We start from the raw sequence: 19,572 nt of genomic DNA, 5'->3' as shown, positions 1-19,572 counted from the left end.
TAGAAAGATACAAATTACCAAAACTGAACTAAGAAGAATTAGAAAAACTGAATCTACCTATAACAAGTACAGAAATTCATTTAATAGATAAAATGCTTCCCATAAAGAAAAGCTTGGGTCCAGACAGCTCTGTATTCGTTTCCTATTGCTGTATAACAAATTGCTGTAAATGTAGAGGCTGAAAATAACACCCTTTTATTAGCCCTCAGTTTTGTATTCCAGAAGTCTGACATGGTGAGACTAGAAATCAAGATGTCTGTCAGACTGAGTTCTCATCTGGAGGCTCTGGAGAAGAATCACTTCCAAGCTCACTTAGGTTGTTGGCATAATTCATTTCCTTGACCTTGTAGGAGTGAGATCCCCATTTTCTTGCTGGTAGTCCCTCAGGGGCTGCTTTTAGCTCTTAGAGGCTGCCTGCATTCCTTGTCATGTGGCCTGCTCCATCTTCAAGCCACAACAGCTCATTACATACTTCTAGTGCTTGGGATTTCTAGCTTTCTCTTTTTCCATCAACCAAAAATCTTTCTGCTTTTAAAAGGTTCATGTGGCTAATTTCCCTTTCTTTAAGTCAACTGTTTCATATAACATAAGCTAATCATAAGAGTAAAACCCATCATATTTACAGTCCCAGGGCATTTTAGAATTCTGCCTGCTGCAGCTTCATTGGTCAATTCTATCAACTGTAGTTACAATAGCCAAAACAATTTTGAAAAAAAAGAATAAATTTGAGGATTTATACTATCTGATTTCAAAACTTGCTATATAGCTACAGAAATCAAGACACTGTTGTATTGGCATAAAGATAGGCATATAGCTCAACAGAATAGAATTGACAGAAATAGAGTTTATATTTACATTTAAAGGTTTTACATTTATAGTCAAATTTGACAAAGGTACCAACATCGTTCAATAGAGAAAGGATAATCTTTTCAACAAATAATTCTGGATCAATTGGATATCCATAGCAAAAGAAAAATTAATACTGTTGTTTCATACTGTATTCAAAAATTAACTCAAGAGGGATCAGAGACTTACATGTAAAAACTAAATATATAAAATTTCTAGACGAGAACATAGGAGAAAATCTTCATGATGTTAGGGTAGGCAAAGATTTCTTCTTAGACTCAATGTGAAACATAAAAGAAAACTTTGATAAATTGGACTTTGTCACATGAAAACTTTCTGCTCAAAATGAAAAGGCAAGTCACAGACTGGGAGAAGATATCTGCAGTACTTATATCTGATGAAAGATTGTGTATAGGATATACAAAGACATTCATCTTGGCTGTGATTGTGGTTACATGGCTGTATACTTTTTCAAAACTCAGCAAGCTTTATTTAAAATGTGCATTTTAGTGAATAAATTATACCTCAATAAAGCTGATTAAAATATATTAAAAGGATATCTTATCTTATTTTATTTATTTATTTTTTGAGATGAGTCTCGCTCTGTCGTCCAGGCTGGAGTGCAGTGGTGCAATCTTGGCTCACTGCAACCTCTGCCTCCCAGGTTCAACAAATTCTCCTGCCTCCCCAAATAGCTGGGATTACAGGTGTGAGCCACCGCACTCAGCCTAAAAGGATATTTTAAATAATATTTACATGCTTTGATTAGTCTCCTTGGAGCACTGCAGCTTAACCATTTTTTGCTTTTTCACTCACTCAGCTTTTCCCCCTGGGGACAGGTAGTTTTTTAGCTAAGTGGAACAGAGCGACGCAAGGGGTTCAAATAAAAGATATATAGCCCTGTGGCATCTTATCAGAATATCAATATATTTGGAGGCTAGATTGGTGCAGTGGCTCATGCCTGTAATCCTAGCACTTTAGGAAATAGAGGTGGGCAGACTGCTTGAGCTCAGGAGTTCAAGACCAGCGTGGGCAACATGGCAAAACCCTGTCGTTACAAAAAATACAAAAATTAGCCAGGTGTGGTGGCATGAACCTGTAATCCCAGCTACTTGGGAAGCTGAGGTGGGAGGATCACTTGAGCTTGGGAGGCAGAGGTTGCAGTGGGCTGAGATCCTGCCACTGTACTCCAGCCTGTGTAATAAGAGTGAGAACTTGTCTCAAAAAAAAAAAAAAAAAAAAGAAAAAAAGCATACATATATTTGGAGGCTAAAAGGAATCTGGGTTTTGGAGCTAGGGAACTGAGTTTCTACTCTGATTACATATCAAAAAATCCTAGCTTTACCCTTTGTGAGCCTCAGGTCTCTACTTGTCTACAGTGAAATGCCCTACCCATGGCTCAGCGATTTGTCTTACTTACATGATGTGAAGGTAAAGGGCTCAAGAAATGTTGGCCACTCTTATTCTAAAGAAATTCTCATGTAACTAGACAAAGATGTATAGAGAAACAATTTTGATTACAGAAAAAAACTGAGTGCCATCTAAACATCCATGAGTAGGGGACTGTTGTGATATGACTTATCATACAACACTATGCAGCTATTTAAAAGAATAAAGACAATCTCTATGTTCTGTCATGAAAAGATGTTCGTGATTACTGTAGATTTGTAGAAAGCAAGTTGAAGAAAAATATATTTAGTATGATCTCATTTATGGTAAATAAAAACACAAAATATGTGTATCTCAATTATGTGCAGAGAAAACAGCAGTTTTACTCTGCAGAGTGGGATTGCAGATGAATAGAGAGGGGAGATTTTGCCTTGTTTTTTTTGAAAATTAACTTCTTTATTGAAATATTTCAATGAGCATGTGCTACTTTTTTTTTTTTTGAAGTTTTTTTTTTTATTATACTTTAAGTTCTAGGGTAGATGCGCACAACATGCAGGTTTGTTACATATGTATACATGTGCCATGCTGGTGTGCTGCACCCATTAACTCGTCATTTACATTAGGTATATCTCCTAATGCCATCCCTCTCCCTCCCCCCACCCCACGACAGGCCCCAGTGTGCGATGTTCCCCTGTGTCCAAGTGTTCTCATTGTTCAATTCCCACCTATGAGTGAGAACATGTGGTGTTTGGTTTTCTGTCCTTGCGATAGTTTGCTGAGAATGATGGTTTCCAGCTTCATCCATGTCCCTACAAAGGACATGAACTCATCCTTTTTTATGGCTGCATAGTATTCCATGGTGTGTATGTGAGCATGTGCTACTTATTAAGAAAATACACCTTTCTTTTTTTTTTTTTTTTTTTTTGAGATGGAGTCTCACTCTGTCATCCAGGCGGGAGTGCAGTGGTGCCATCTCAGCTCACTGCAAACTCCGCCTCCTGGGTTCAAGCGATTCTGCTGCCTCAGCCTCCCCAGTAGCTGGGATTACAGGTGTGCACCACTAGGCCCAGCTAATTTTTGTATTTTTAGTAGAGACAGGTTTTCACTATGTTGGCCAGGCTGGTCTCAAACTCCTGACCTCAAGTGATCCGCCCACCTCAGCCTCCCAATGTGCTGAGATTACAGGCATGAGCCACTGGGCCCAGCCAGAAAATATACATTTCTAACAAATAAACAATCAGCACCCATCCTCTCGAACTGAGAGTGTTCTGATTGAAGTCTTTTTGGTGTTTTGCGGATGAAGACTTACCTTTCTTCGTTCCAAGGAGTGCATATTGTCATATATTGTTCTCTTTTGCCCATCCCAAATGGCCATCTCTTGAATCACAGAGCTGCCTAATGAAATCAAGTAGATGAATCAATGAATAGGAATAAATTGGGTACAGTTTCGACATAATTTTTTCCAGAAAAGGAGTTCTTTCTTCCTGTGACCTCTAACTTATTTAAGCATAATGGGGAGAAAAATGTGGGCTATGGCCTCCCATGGGCTGGAATCTAGTTCTACCACTAATCTGATCTGAGATCTTGGGCAGGTCACAAGCTCTCTGGATTCTTTGAATCTGTTTCCTTATCTGTCAAATGAGCCAAATACTTGCTTTCCCAAGGCTTACTAGGGTAGTTGTGAGGTTCTAAAGAGATAAAGGAGGAAAAATACACCTGAGCCCAGGAGGTTGAGGCTGCAGTGATCTGTGATCGTGCCACTATACTCCAGCCTGGGCGACAGAGTGAGACCTGTCTTAAAGGGAAAAAAAGGAGGAAAAATAGATTTTTTGTCAGGAGTGCTGTAAAACTTGGTAGTGTTGTTATTTGGAGAAGGTGATTAAACCTATCTAGGTGACCCTGGATTTATCACAGGTGCTATTTCCTGGACCTAAAAATTGCCTAGTCTTTTTCCCAAGCTTTTGGTCAAAAAGCAACGAGGAGAAAGAACATTGTTTCAACCAGATGCCTAGAAAGGGGTGAGAAAGAAAGCAAGAGCCAGCATTTACTGCATGCTTGCTGTGGGCCAGATCCAAGTTACGTGATTTACATATTTTACATTGTTTGATCCTTACAACAAGGCTATGATTTGGTTATCTCAGGCTACATTTAGAGATCAGAAAGCTCAAGAATAAAGAATATGTAAGATAGGTGTGAACCCTCATTCATTCATTTAATGAGTACAATCATGTGCTGCATAACAACATTTAGGTCAACTGTGGGCCACCATCAGTAAAGTCACAGGGCAACGCTTTGCTCACATGTTCGTGGTGATGCCCAATGTAAACAACCTACTGTGCTGCCAGTCGTATAAAAGTCTAGCACATACAATTATGTGTAGCACATAATACTTCATAATGATAATAAACAACCATGTTACTGGTTTATATATTTACCATACTCTACTTTTTATCTTTTAGAGTGCAGTCCTACTTATTAAAAAAAAAAAAAAAGGTAGCTGTAAGACAACTTCCGGCAGGCCCTTTAGGAGGTATTTCAGAAGAAGGCATTGTTCTCATAGGAGATGACTGCTCCATGCATGTTAATTGCCCCTAAAGACCTCTTCCAGTGGGACAAGATGTGGAGGTAGAGGGCAGTGATATTGATGATCCTGATCCTGTGTAGGCCTAGGCTAATATGTGGGTTTGTGTCTTAATTTTCAACAAAAAAGTTTAAAAAGTTAAAAAATTTTAAAATAGAAAAAAAGCTTATATAATAATATAAAGAAAGTATTTTTGTGCACTTATAGAAATGTGTTTGCATTTTAAGCTAAGTGTTATTACAAAGGAGTAAAAAAGTTAAAAAAATTTCAAGTTTATAAAACTAAAAAGTTACAGTGGCTGGGCATGGTGGCTCACACCTGTATTTCCAGCACTTTGGGAGGCCTAAGGGAGAATCTCTTGAGGCCAGGAGTTCGAGACCAGCCTGGATAACAGGGAAACCCCCATCGCTATAACAAATTAGCCAGGCAGAGTGGCATGTGCCTGTAGTCCCAGCTACTCGGGAGGCTGAGGTGAGAGACTGCTTGAATCCAAGAAGTGAAGGCTGCAGTGAGCCATGATCATACCACTACACTCCAGTCTGAGTGACAGAGCAAGACCCTGTCTCAAAAAAAAAGCCCTGGCGCAGTGGCTCACGCCTATAATCCCAGCACTTTGGGAGGCTGAGGCGGGCGGATCACGAGGTCAGGAGATCGAGACCATCTTGGCTAACACGGTGAGACCCCGTCTCTACTAAAAATACAAAAAAAAAAATTAGCCGGGTGTGGTGGTGAGTGCCTGTAGTCCCAGCTACTCAGGAGGCTGAGGCAGGAGAATGTCGTGAACCTGGGAGGAAGAGATTGCAGTGATCTGAGATCATGCCACTGCACTCCAGCCTGGGAGACAGAGCAAAACTCTGTCTCAAAAAAAAAAAAAAAAAAATTACAATAAGTTAAGGTTGATTTATTATTAAAGGAAAATGTTTTAAAAATAAATTTAGTGTAGCCTAAGTGTACAGTGTTTACAAAGTCCACAGTAGTGCACAGTAATGCCCCCAGGCCTTTGTATTCACTCACCACTCACTCACTGATTCACCCAGAACAAATTCCAGTCCTGCAAGCTCCATTCATGGTAAGTGCCCTATAGAGGTGTACCATTTTAAATCTTTTATACTGTATCCTTACTGTACCTTTTCTATGTTTAGGTGCACAAATACTTACCATGTGTCACAGTATAGTATCAGTACAGTGACATGCTGTAGTTTTATAGCCTAGCAGCAATAGCTATACAACCTGGGTTACCAGGTGTATAGTAGGCTACATCATCCAGGTTTGTATAAGTACACTCTATAATGTTTGCACAATGACAAAATCACCTAATGACACATTTCTCAGAATGTATTCCTGTTAAGCAATACATCACTGTACTAGGTACCAGGAATACAATTGTGAATAAATAAGTAGAAGTCTCTACTCTCACAGAACTTACCCTCAAACGGGGCCCAGTTTGAAGTTTCCCAGCTGTCAAAGGGCAATGAGGGGATTCTCATTCCATTTTATACCACTCAGCTTCTGTCTCTAAGTACTGGCACCCTCTCACCCCAAGTTTCCTAAGCTCTTCACTTTAAACCCCCTATGTAGGGCCCAGAGCCCCTTCTCCTCCTCCCACTGGACCTCCCCTCCTGGGGCTGACATTCTCCTCCTCCTTGTAGAACTGCCTTCTGGACGGTGACATTCTTGAGTATCCTGGGGTAGAAGATTGTTGTAACCTGACATTCTTGAGTATCCTGGGGTAGAAGATTGTTGTAACCTTTTTTCCCTCCCAGAGTGTGATTATCTGAGCAGAGGAAGCCTCCAGGAAAGCTGCATTCCCAGATGAGTCAGCTGTCATCACAGCCATTACCTAATGCTGAACTGGGATGGGTTCAGGAAGCTGAAGTCAGTGAATATAAAACTAAGACTCACAGGTTTGGAACTCTAGGTTGCTGGAAGCAAGAGGCTGGCGGTGTTTCCACAGCTATTGCCAAGTCTCTACTTGTTCACTCTCTCCAGAGAATGGAACAGGGAGGACTTTAAAAGTTCCATTTTAAAAGAAGCTGATATTTCTGAGAAAGGACTCTCCCTTTACAGTTTTTCTCAGTGAATGCTTTAGCACGAATAGACTACTCGGGGCAGGATGGAATAGAGGGAGGGGAGAAGAACAGGAGACAATGCTGGCTGGAAATGGTAGGTAAGAGGAGTCATTAATAGGAGGGTCCCACAGACCTAGGTTCTCGTGCTGACCACCTAGGTTCTTAAGCTAATGTCCCAACACTGAAACCTCTTAGTGGGTTCCTTATGGGAAAGACTATGAAGATGATAACAAAATTGGTCTGCATGGAGAATCAAGACACAGATACCAAAGGAAATAGAACACATCGGCACCAGAGTTGCTGATCTGTATTGCCTTGCTTAGAAGTATTGTTGCATGTTGGCCGGGCGCGGTGGCTCACGCCTGTAATCCTAGCACTTTGGGAGGCCAAGGCGGGTGGATCACCTGAGGTTAGGAGTTTGACACCAGCCTGACCAACATGGTGAAACTCTGTCTCTACAAAAATACAAAAATTAGCCTGGCATGGTGGCGCATGCCTGTAATCCCAGCTACTAGGGAGGCTGAGACAGGAGAATGGCTTGAACCTGGGAGGTGGAGGTTGCTGTGAGTGGAGATCGCGCCATTGCACTCTAGCCTGGGCGACAAGAGCAAAACTCCATCTCAAATAAAATAAAATAAAAAGTATTGTTGCATGTGCTAAATGTTACCTACCCCATGCAGCCTTTCTTAGTAAACTTCCTGCTTCATGGTCAGATTGTAAGGAGAGTATTTCTAGTCTCTGTGTGGCAGAAAGTAAACCCACAAAAATCCACTGCTCATTTCTGTTAACTCTTTACTCTCTGAATCCGTGGGCTAACTGACCTGCTTTTCTTACCTGCAGTTGCTTCTTCTGAACTAGCCCCTTCTCTGCCCAGATATGGGCTTCCCACCCCAATTACCTCAAGGTACTCTTCACTTAGAAGTTACTTCCAGACTCAGCAGTAAACAGACAAATCTTCAGGTCGCCATTTCCTGTTATCAACTTTTTGGGGGCTTTTTCCTGGCTTCTCTCTACTAACACCTGAGTCATAGCATCCAAAATCAACTCACTACATTCTCTTTTCCTTCTTCCCAGAATAAAATATCAGAGTAAGTCTTCCCTAATCATGCCTTATTTATTTTTATTCCTTTGTAGGTACTCATTATTTTGAAAACTGGGAAATGAAAGAACTAAGCCTCTCCCTTTCTTATACAAACTGTACCACAGGGTAGCTGAATAGTTGGTAAGGGCAAGTCTCTCTTTAGAGAAGTATTTCGCTAATGAGTGAGAAGGGATAATAGAATTAATAGGCTAATGGGTCTAGGTAATGATTATCAATGCTTCCGACATCACAAAATAGAGACAGACATTATATGATGGAAGTATGTACCACCACTTATGAATTAATCTTGACAAAATATAAATCTGATTAAACTTCTAGAACTAATTTAGGAAATACAGGGACAGAGGATTCTATAAGAATGCAATTAGGAAAACTCAGACTTCAGAAAAGACTATGGGAGAAATAACTGAGATTCTTGAAGAATTTCAAGATGAAAAGAGAGGTGTGGGGAGCCCACATATTAAAAGAGACTTTAGAGACATGCCAACCAATTGCAGTGTATGGACCTTATTTTGATTCACATTCAAACAAATACACCATAAGAAATTTATGATAATCAGGGAAATGTGGACATTGAGTAGATTTTTAGTGATATTAAGCGATATTTCATTTTGAGGTGGGGTGATGGTATTTTAGTTATAATTTTTCTTTAAAAAATCCTTGTCCTTTAGAGGTATACACTGAAATATATATGGATGAAGTCTATGATATCCTGGATTTCCTTCAAAATAATCCAGAGGATCATGGATTCTTTCTAAGTATTGGCATTCTATCACCCCAAGTTTCCTAGGCTCTTCACTTTAAGCCCCATATGTAGGTCCCAGAGCCCTTTCTCCTCCTCCCCCTAGAATTCCCCTCCTGGGGCTCACATTTTCCTCCTCCTCTTGGAACTACCTTTTGGGGGGTAACATTCTTGAATATCCTGGGGAGGGGAAATGAGTGGGAGTATAAATAATGCAAGATTGGCCATGAGTAGATAATTGTTTAAGCTAGGTGATAAGCACATGGGAGTTCATTATATGGTTCACTGTTGTATATGGTTGAAAAATCCACACCAAATGATAAACAAAATTGTAAGGTAACCACTGGAAGAATGTATATGGAATGTATAACTTCCCAACCAAAAGAGGGATCAAAAATGAATAAGAAACAACTGAATGAAAGCCAAAAAAGGGAAAAGGGTGTGTGTGTGTGGCGGGGCAGTGGCCGGTGCGGGGGTGGGGGTGTCTAGAAAGCATTTTAAGGAGAAAACATGAAATAAGATGGCAGAAATACATCCAAATATGCCACTGATGAAATAGACATGTATTAAATTTTTCTATCAAAAGACAGATTGGGTTAAGAAATTAAAAATTCAAGCCAGAAACAGTGGTGGATACCTGTAGTCCCAGCTACTTGGGAGACTGAGGCGGGAGGATTGTTTGAGCCTAGGAGTTCAAAGCCAGCCTGGGCAACATAGCAAGACTTCATCTCTATAAAAGAAAAAAATTGGGAACACTTATTCTATTTCATGGAATGAAGTGTTGCCTGGTTCAGAAAAGAAAATTCAACTATATACTTTTTATAAGGGAAACGCTTTATAAAAAAAAAAGTGAAGTTAGAAGATGAAGAGATAGAAAACTACTAATGAAATGATCATAAAGAGAAATTAGGAGTAAAGCAGTTCAATAAGATATGGGATAGAATTAGCAACAAAGTGATCATCAATGACCTTGACAAGAACAGTTTCAGTGGCACAATGGGAGCTAAAGCCAGACTGTGTTTGTGATGAGCTGTACATGGAAGAAGAAAAAGTGGAAAGGAAGAGGAGAGAGCTGAAAAAGCAAGTGGAGGGAACACATTTTCAGTTAGGGGAGGTGGGCTACTCATTTATTGGCCAGTTATTTATTGAGCCTGTATAAATACTGATGTGAAAAAGCCATAGGAGAAGGCGAAGTAGAAGAAACAGGTAGGGGGGGAAGATATTCCTGGGGAGGAAAGATGCTGAACATGATGAGACCCCAGGTACCAGGGGAAACATTAGCAGCAGACAAGAAGAAAACACATTATTTTATTTTATTTCTAATTTATTAATTTGTCATTACACAAACAATACATAAATGCATATTCAAAAACATCAAACATTACAGTTAAAGCTAATGCACGCTACCAAACTACTGTTAACAGTTTGGTTAGTATCCTTCCAGACCTTCTCTCTATATAATACACAAATATGTACTTGTAGAAGTACACTATACAGTATTTGTGTGTGTGTGTGTGTGTGTGTGTGTGTGTGTGATGTGATTTAACATCAATAGTATCATATGTATTACAGGTATTGTCTTTCAATTTTTTCCCCCAAACTTTTAACATTGTCTCCTGGAGATCCTTCCATGCCAGACATGTAGGACTCTCTCTTTTTCATTGACACTTAATATTTCATCATGTGTACCATAGTCTATCCTCTTGATGAGTATTTTGGTTTTTCCAATTTCATAGTATTACAGTAGCTCCCCCATCATGGAGGATATTTTCCAAGACCCCCACTGAATGCCTGAAACCACGAATAATACCAAACCCTCTATGTACTATGTTTTTTTATGATCTGATAATAGAAATGACTAATGGGCAGAGAGTGTACACATTGTGGATACACTGGACAAAGGGATGATTCCTGTCCCAGGCAGGATGGAGAGGGATAGTGAGAGATTTTTATTATACTATGCAGAAAAGTTTGAAGTTTAAAACTTATGTTCATTTCTGGAATTTTCCATTTAATATTTTTGTATTGTGGTTGACCTTGGACGACTGAAACCTCAAAAAGTGAAACTGCAGGTAAGGGGGTCTACTGTACAAGCAAAGGTGCAATTGACATCATTGTACAGGCTATCTTGTGAACACATGTATGTTTCTTTAGGACATTAAAAGTTGGAATTGTTAGGTCACAGGGTATGTGACTTTTAAAATTTAATGGGTGATACACGATTGTCTTTAAAAGAGGCTGTGCCAATTTGTATGCTCATTAGTAATGTATTCCTGTTTTTCCACACCCTTTCCAGCTTTTGATTTGTATGCACGCTAAATATTAGTTGGATCTGAGATGGTTTCTTGTGTTTTAATGTGCACTTCCCTTATTTTGCTGAGATCGAGCATCTCTTTATAACCTATTTGTAAAGTTCTTTGCTTATGTGCATTTTCAAAGGGACAGGGTATATAGCTTCCAATTTCTAAAAGGGAGTAACCAAAAAAGTAGAAGACTGCTAGTCTAGCTAGAATTAATTTTTGTGAAAAATCTAACTTTATATTTCTTCTAAATTGTTATGCTATCCCATACTATTTGTTGAATAATCCATTTTTTCCTTACTAATTTGAAATGTCACTTTTATTACTTACTCAACATATATTTGTGTTTCTGGATTCTCAGCTGTATTAGAGATTTATTTTTGGCATCAGTCACCTGAGTTATTCTTAACTTGGTTCATTAAATGGTAGCTGATTTTGTCAGCCAAGATAATAAGTGTGTTGCTTATGAGACAATAGACAATATAATTCATGACACATGAATCCTATTCTAGTTAACTTTGATTTAAATCAATTTCATTATCTACAACTTAGAGTATTAAAAATGTGTAAACTTTTCTCAGATTAGTTCCTCTTTTTTAGGGAATACTTCACAGGCTCAATGTCGAGGTGGGAGGCTTTTCCCCTCCTTCTAAAAGTATTATTTGATGTTAAAGCTTTCTGGTGATTTAAAGTTGTTTCCTGGCAATATCAAAGGATTTTTACACGGGATGGCAATATTACTGTTGATTTATAAAAACCTTTCATTTAACAAATGTTATAAGGTTCACAAACTATAACATATACACTGAATAAACAATATGGCACTTTAACTTTTACACTTACACTGGACTGAGCTCATTGGAGCACACAAATCATGTCCCATTCATCTTTCTATCCCCAAACATCCAGTACAGGTTGCAGCACCTAAATTGAAATAGAATTAAATTGCATGTCAACATTTTTTTTTATAAAATAAAAAAAATGAAACCTAAATTTCTTGAAAACGTCACTTTTAGGGTTTTACAAAGTCATACATGTTTCTTTTTATTAGCCACTGACCTGTTATTATTTCCATCTCAAGTGTGGGGAAAATGTTCCCTTGCTGTCTCTGATCTTCCTCAGATATGACCTATCTATAGATACATTGCATGCCTGTGAAATGACAGCAAGAACTGTGATCTGGATACCATTTGGATTGCAGCAGGCAAGAGTATTTTACAGTTGTTATATGGAAATATTGTAGGCATGCAAAAGAATGAAGAGATGAACTTAACTTTTTTATGGAAAAGTTGAACTGTGGCATTTGCCTTGTTTTAAAATTCAGTTGTTTTCATGATCTAAGTTAGCACACCTTTCCCTTCCCTCCAAAGGGATAAATATGGCTTCTGTGGACAATGTTGTAGTCTGTAAACTTAGATACTATGGACCCATGACAGTAGACAATGGGAAAATTCCCCAAACTGCCTAGTCTATCAGTTTCCCTGCTGAGAATGAAAAATAAAGCTAACTCACTCACCATCCAGATATGCTGAACAAATTCAACAACTAAATGGACTGCGCCAGTGCAAAATACCAGCGTCTTACTTTGCCATCACCAATCTGAAAATCTGTCTTATTTTTCTTATTTGATGATTCCATGGTGGGGTTGGGGGGGGGGTGGGCAAGCAAGAATGTCTGTGAACTTTAACTTGCTTCAGAGTGCCTCACTTAGCATTTTCATCTGTGAACACAGCGTGTCATACCAATTGTACTCCACAAAAGATTTGGTTACAGTAGCACTTGGATAAAGTAATCCTTGCAAGCTATGAAGGAAAGCCATACATTTAAAGGGATCTTGCTGTAGAAATTCTGTGAACTGGTACATAAATACAGGACAAAGATGTATCCTGAAATGTTGAAAAGGAGTAAATAGGGTGCAAGTATACATCACTAAATAATAAACTATTACTATTGCTAGAAAATAGAAATATGGATTATTAAGAGGCTTGAAGCAGGAGGTGGGAGAAAAGGTCTGGTTTTGGATAGGCAGGAGACTTAGAAAAAAGAAGCCTGCAGGACTGACCTATGTCAAAGAATAAAAGGCCAAAGCCTAGCAAAACCTATTCTGCCTTGGGCTGTCAGTACCTACAGCGGGGGCCAGAACCTGTATTATCCTTTCCAGGGAGCAAGGAATAGAGTTTAGGGAAAGGCTTTGGAATCAACATCCTAATCCTAGTCACTATAAAAGGATTCCATTTAGTTTACCTTTAGGGTAGAATTGACAGAGAGGCATAGTGACAGCAAAGGTTCCATTCCCCAACCCTTTTGTTAAATTCTTGAAATCTCTTTAAGGAAACAAAGACTTTCATTTCACAGATTTATAACTGTTGGAAGGAAAAGACCGAGTCAAACTTTCAAGTATGAGTTGGGACTCTTTAATCTTTTTTTGGAGGGACAAGAAAATAGGCAGCTGGGTGCGGTGGCTCACACCTGTAATCCCAACACTTTGGGAGGCCCGGGCGGGCGGGGGAGATGACTTGAGATCAGGAGTTCAAGACCAACCTGGCCAACATGGTGAAACCCTGTCTCTACTAAAAATACAAAAATTAGCCCAGCATGGTGGCACACACCTGTAATCCCAGCTACTCAGGAGGCTGAGGCAGGAGAATTGCTTGAACCTGGGAGGCGGAGGTTGCAGTGAGCCGAGATCTCGCCACTGCACTCCAGCCTGAGCACAGCAAGACTCTGTCTCAAAAAAAAAAAAAAAGAAAAAAAGAAAAATAGGCACCTGATACCTGATACTGGGAATGGGATGTTCATTGTGGAGAGGAAAATGGTACAGAAAGACCCAAGACAAACTTCCTTTATGACCTTCACAAAATTGCCAATGTAATTTTGCCTTTCATCATTTATTTTCCGGATTGTCATCCCTCCTAAATTATTTCTCAGCTTCGAGTTTCAGCCGCTCTAACCTACCTCCCATCTGCCACTGGAATTGTGCACATCCAGCATAATTTGAGCACAGTATCCCATTGCTTAAAACCATTCAATAAATCATTCTTGCTTTCTGAATAGATGCCAAACTACTAGGTCAGTGGGGAAGTCATTGCCTGCCTGTCTCCAATGCAATTCTGTGGCTGCCCTAGGAGCCTTGTTTATACTTTTAAGCCATTGAGTTCTCTCTTCTTGTGCTTGGAACACCCATCCCTCTGGCTCTTATGACCTTCAAGACTCAGGTGTCATGTTTTTGAGGAAACCTACCCTGACAAAACCATCCCTGACTGTATATAGTAACAAGTATTTCTCACTGCATTATCAGTTGGCTTATTATGTCCTCAAATTGTCAGTTTTGAGGGCTGGGTTTTGTCCTTTTCATAGGATTATTTTGTGATTTAATAATCCTTTTCATAGGATTATTAAAGTGAGCCATGTCACAAAGTGCTTGCCACTGAGCCATAAAGCTGCTTTTAAAAATGTGACTTCAAATCTTAAAAATTGTTTTCAGACAATTAGCTATTTCTGGTTCTGCAAAGATAAATTTTCAAGAACGGAAATATTCTGGTTCTATTAAGATTTTTTTTTTTTTTTTTAAAGGTCCATGAATTACTGGAGTTTGCAACTTGGAGAAATATAATCATTCACCTGTGAAAATTCTTGTGAATAATGGCAGTTGTGATCCCCAATCACTGGAGGCTTGATTATAAAACGTTATCTCAATACTTCTAATTAGCATAGGATATTATAAATAGAATTGGAAAAATTCAGCTATTTTGGACAATCAGGAGTTAAGGAAACTGTATATTTAATGCCTCCTAACCCCTACTATTTGTTTTTGGTGTGGCAAGCTGTGAGATCACACTGGAACAAACTAAATTTTATTTGGGTAAAGTTAGGTTTGAATTATAGACAATTACCATATCAGAAAAACTTCTACTTATGATTTACCAGCTAAATTAAAACAGAAAAGCTTATGTGGGACCTTGCTCTATGGGCATTACACTGACAGAATTAGATAGATAGCATTCCTGTAAGACTGTGCCTCCAAATTGGGATCTCAATCAGTTAATATTTACAACTATTTGGAGCAGGAGACTAAATCTCCAAAGCTGAAGTTACTTAAAATCCTAAACAATCAGCTGGGGGAAGGGTTGACAATAGGGTTAGTTTGGATTTTGAGGGAAGCAGGGGATGATGGGAAAGCAGAGGGCAGACACGACAATAATTCTGCATTTTTGAACAATGCACCACGAGTTGAGTATCTTCTCCTGTCGTTACACTGGAAAGCTTATTATTTAAGGCTCTTGATACATATTGCCAAATTACTTTCTAAAAGTACACAGGAAAGCCTGTCTTTCTACGTTAAGTCCTGCTACTTAGGACACTTATTACAATTCGCTAAAAATATTAATTTGCATTTCTTAGGTTACTAGAGGTTGAACCTTTAGAAACTGCCATTTATCTCTTCTGTGAACTACCCATGTTTTCTCTCCTTTTCTACTGTTTTTCTTAATATAAAAGTAGTAATAACTGCTGTTACCATTTTAAACCTGAACATACTATTCATTTCCTTGGAGACTATTACTTTGTTTATAAAGTGTTTTTCCAGCCCCAGAATCAAAATGGAGTCTATTTTCACAAAAATCCCAACTCTTTTTCTAAGACTAGTTTTTCTCCACCTATATTAAATATCACATGTCACAGTTAGCACTGGAGGGGCACAGCCAGCAAACCTTTTTGGTTAACAGTCCAACAGTGAAGTTTCACATTCCATTAAGTATCTCACCTTGTAGCAGCTCTACTTGGAATCTTACTACACATCCTTAGGGTTGCTTACTCAAGCCTATGTACTTAGTTCCTTTAATTATTTATAATGTTATTCATTAACATTTTGTTCAATGTCTTGCAGCACAACTAGAATAGAAAATATTTGGCAATCTCATGTACATCCAAATTTTATGCCTTGTTTGTGGCTAATCTGATTAAATTTTTACTTCAAATAAACACGTGTTTTAACACGGAGAACTAACTACTGGTTCTCATTAACTCTGATTAGCTAGCTGGCTACAGATGCAGTGCATGTTAATTTCTACAGGCACCTTTCTGAATTCAAGTAAAAGTTTTGGTAGACAAGGATTTCCTACTTAAGTATCACTAACATAATATGAATATTGAGTACAAATATTGCTCACTATTCTTGCATTCTTTAAATTGTTTTACTTTGAAAATTTAAGAACTATCAGTAAGTCATTATTAACAGGTCTTTGAGTATTTTGAATTGTGAAAATACAAATCTAGTCAAATTTTGAACACATATAGAGCCAAATATTTCAACAAAACTGCAGTTTAATTTCAGAAAATGTGTTAAAATATATATTTATACATCAATTTCTGACATACACTTAATGTGTTAGTATACACAAAATGATGCTTTCTTTTGAAACTGTATTTATGAAATGTACATTTTAATTTAAATACTCAGTATACACTGCACTTAATCTGCATGTTGCATTTATTAAATACATTAAAATCTGCAATGTAACAAAACGTTTTCTGCATACGAAATTCAAAACACCATTTTAAATGAACAAAAGATGGCTCACTTTTTTTTTTTTTTTTTTACAACTAGTGTATTGTACACTAGCTCAGCTCCACCAAACTACCTGTTCGTTCTCTTTTATTTGACATTGTTCACAGACTAGTACATATTACAATAAGAGTGCTGGATAAAAACATGAGGTACGAAAGTGGTTCAAAGATTATAGGTCATGCAGATCATGCTAGACAGTAAAGAAAATTGTGACTGAGAAAACACTAAATAAAAATACATAAAGAATGTGCATTATAAAAAAAAAAAAGACAAAAAAAAAAAAAAAAAAAGAAAACAAACTCCATTACACAGCTTTGCTTCTTTGGTTACAAAGTAGGTTGAACAATTTCACAGCTTTTTATTCCCACCCGAAAAAAAAGTCATACGAAATGTTGAAAAGCAGAGGAATCGTGGCAATTTCTCTTAGAAAGTAGAAACAAATGAACAAAGTTTTCTTCATCAAAATAGCCCAATTATTTATTATATCACAATAACTGGTGACTACCTGTACAGTTGCACTATGTTCTTCATACTTACACTATACAAAATTTACATTCAAGCTGGGTCTTTACTACTGAAAATAAATACCATAAGTAAATTGCCATTAGTGTTAGAAATATGCCAGGATTCTTTTGTTCAATTATTGCCTAAACGTTTTATCTATTAAATGCAATCCTGTCTTTCACTTCCTTTACTGATACTTATAATTATTCAAAAAAATTAAAAAAGTTCTGTGACATTGTTCATGTACATTATGAAAATAGCAGCCCTGTAATAAATAAAACACAAATAAATGAAAACTTATGTAGGCAAATGTTACTGAATCAGAAAGAAAAGTGGCTCTTTAGATGAACTGTTATTTATAATGTGATAGGAAGGCTCAGGGTAAATCCACGGGTAATAGGAAACATGGGAGAGCCACCAAAACTCTTAAAGACCCCACTCATGCGCACCAGGTAAAATGCAGACTTTGCTCGCTTTAATAAACCCCAGCTATTATTCTCCTTGTGTACTGATGACATAGAACTGGACATCAACAGCGCTGCATGACATCTCAGAGAGGAAAAGCTCTTGTAGAATGATTGTCTAATACTGAAAAGGCCAAACACACAACCAAAGCATGGCTACTTGCTTTCGTATAAAGTGGAAAGAACACCAGTGGCACACAAGGATAGATTGCTTTCAGTTTTTTTCTTAATGAGGCTTAAGAAAGCTTTATGCTGAGGAGACATTCGGCTGCTGTGGAGGTTGCGTTGGCTGCGGAGGCTGTGCTATCACTGCTTGCTGTTGAGAAGTGCTACCAGGATTGGCCTGTTGGGTTGGGAGTTGGGATAACTGATCATTGCTTGAAAGAGATTTTAACAGTGCATTTTCTCGTTCAAGTAAAGAGTTTCTTTCAACTAATTCTTTTATTTGTTCCTTTAAAACTTCCACTTCTTCTCTTACTGCATACATCAAATGGCTTTTCACCAGATCCTGTGAAAAACAAAATTAGGAATGTCAAAAGAGTGAAAAGATAAAAGTGGTGCTATCTGGTTCTGGCCTACTTGGTGCTAAGTTTTTATACTAGTTTTCCTGCTCTTGCTTTTAATGTTTCTGCTTTATCTTGACTGAGCCTATGGAAGATGGGTTGGAAAAAATCCAGTTCCCAACTAGAGCAGTAAGCCCAGAATTTTCTTTTCAAAGTTTGGGACGATTTCCAAAAAATATCAGCTTCTTAAATTGTCAACTAAGCTTAGAATTAAAAAAAAAAAAAAAAAGTTTAAAATCACATGCTTAAAATGGTAGATCAAGAGAACAAAGGAACAATATTCCAACGGAAAGCTGTTTGATGTTAAACTAGTCATAGTACTGCTTTAAAGTGACCAATAATTTTGGACTTTAAAATTTTAATATTTAAAAAAAAATAGTTTGAGACTAACAGTCCTGTAAGGTCTCACACCTGTAATCCCAGCACTTTGGGAGGCTGAGGTGGGTAGATCACCTGAGGTGAGGAGTTTGAGACCACCTTAGCCAACACGGTGAAACCCCATCTCTACTAACAATACAAAAATTAGCCAGATGTGGTGATGTGGTGGTGTGTGCCTGTGGTCCCAACTACTCAGGAGACTGAGGCAGGAGAATCATTTGAACCTGGGAGGTGGAGGTTGCAGTGAGCCAAAATCGTGCCACTGTACTTCAGCCTGGGTGACAGAACGAGACTATCTCAAAACAAACAAAAATACCAACTTTTTTTGTAGAGATGGGGTCTTGCTATGTTGCCAAGTTGGTCTCAAACTCCTGGCCTCAGGTTATCCTCCCACCTCAGCTCAAGTGCTGGGATTACAGACACAATCCACTGTGCCTGGCCTACTTATAGCTTACTTACAGTCTACTTCAATCAGACCTCCAGCTGTTTTTGCTTTAATACTCTTTTTTGCTCTAAAGTACTTTCAGTGCTGAAATATCTGGGGAACATACTGTCTTTAAATATGTATGCCCCCTCACCAATGGCCCTTATCAATGATAATGCATGAAATGTGAGATATTCAAATGGAAGAAATATCTACTTAATTAGTATTTCTAGACTAAAAATTCTCAATGTTCTAGCATCTTCAACTAAATCTCATTTTTAGTTGAAGATTTGGTCATCTTTGGTTTAAATAAAGTATTTGTTTTCTAAAACTGACAAAAGCTAAGTGTTCTATACAACCAACAATCTATGAAATGGGAGAACTGTAAACTTTTACTTACCATTGCTTGTTCTATTTTGTTGTCAATGGCTACAACACCTCCCCCAGATGCACTGGAAAAAATTAGAATATATTATTAAATTATTCTAAAAAATTTAACCTGCCTTCCAACTCTTAAAAGAATGTAAAAGACATTCGTGTTTCACTTAAAACCAAATATACAGTAATTTAAAATAGCTTATTCTGTTCTGACAATTTCAGTACTCAAAGCTCTCATTTCTAAAATGAAAGTCTCAGTAAACAGA

At 38.0% G+C, this 19,572-nt stretch overlaps 1 protein-coding gene across 4 annotated transcripts in view; it reads right to left on the bottom strand.

Annotated features, from left to right (window-relative positions):
• Positions 1 to 10,032: 10,032 nt before the first annotated feature.
• The window catches only part of TSC22D2 (TSC22 domain family member 2), a 57,626-nt gene continuing 48,086 nt past the window's right edge, over positions 10,033 to 19,572 (bottom strand). For 2 of the 4 annotated variants that reach the window (XM_054480255.2, XM_054480254.2), the window contains 2 exons: positions 19,329 to 19,380; positions 10,033 to 18,071 (listed from right to left, as the gene is read on the bottom strand). In XM_054480255.2, coding sequence (XP_054336230.1) covers positions 17,811 to 18,071; positions 19,329 to 19,380 — 313 coding nt within the window. In that variant the 3' untranslated portion in view covers positions 10,033 to 17,810. Of the gene's footprint in view, positions 18,072 to 19,327; positions 19,381 to 19,572 lie in introns of those variants that run through there. The other 2 variants (XR_008501429.2, XR_008501430.2) reach the window with 1 other exon arrangement.

The sequence above is a fragment of the Pongo pygmaeus genome, chromosome 2 (assembly GCF_028885625.2).
Source record: "Pongo pygmaeus isolate AG05252 chromosome 2, NHGRI_mPonPyg2-v2.0_pri, whole genome shotgun sequence".
Lineage (NCBI taxonomy): Eukaryota > Metazoa > Chordata > Mammalia > Primates > Hominidae > Pongo > Pongo pygmaeus.
Note: the sequence above shows the minus strand (reverse complement) of the source record. Positions and strands in the feature narration are given on the sequence as shown.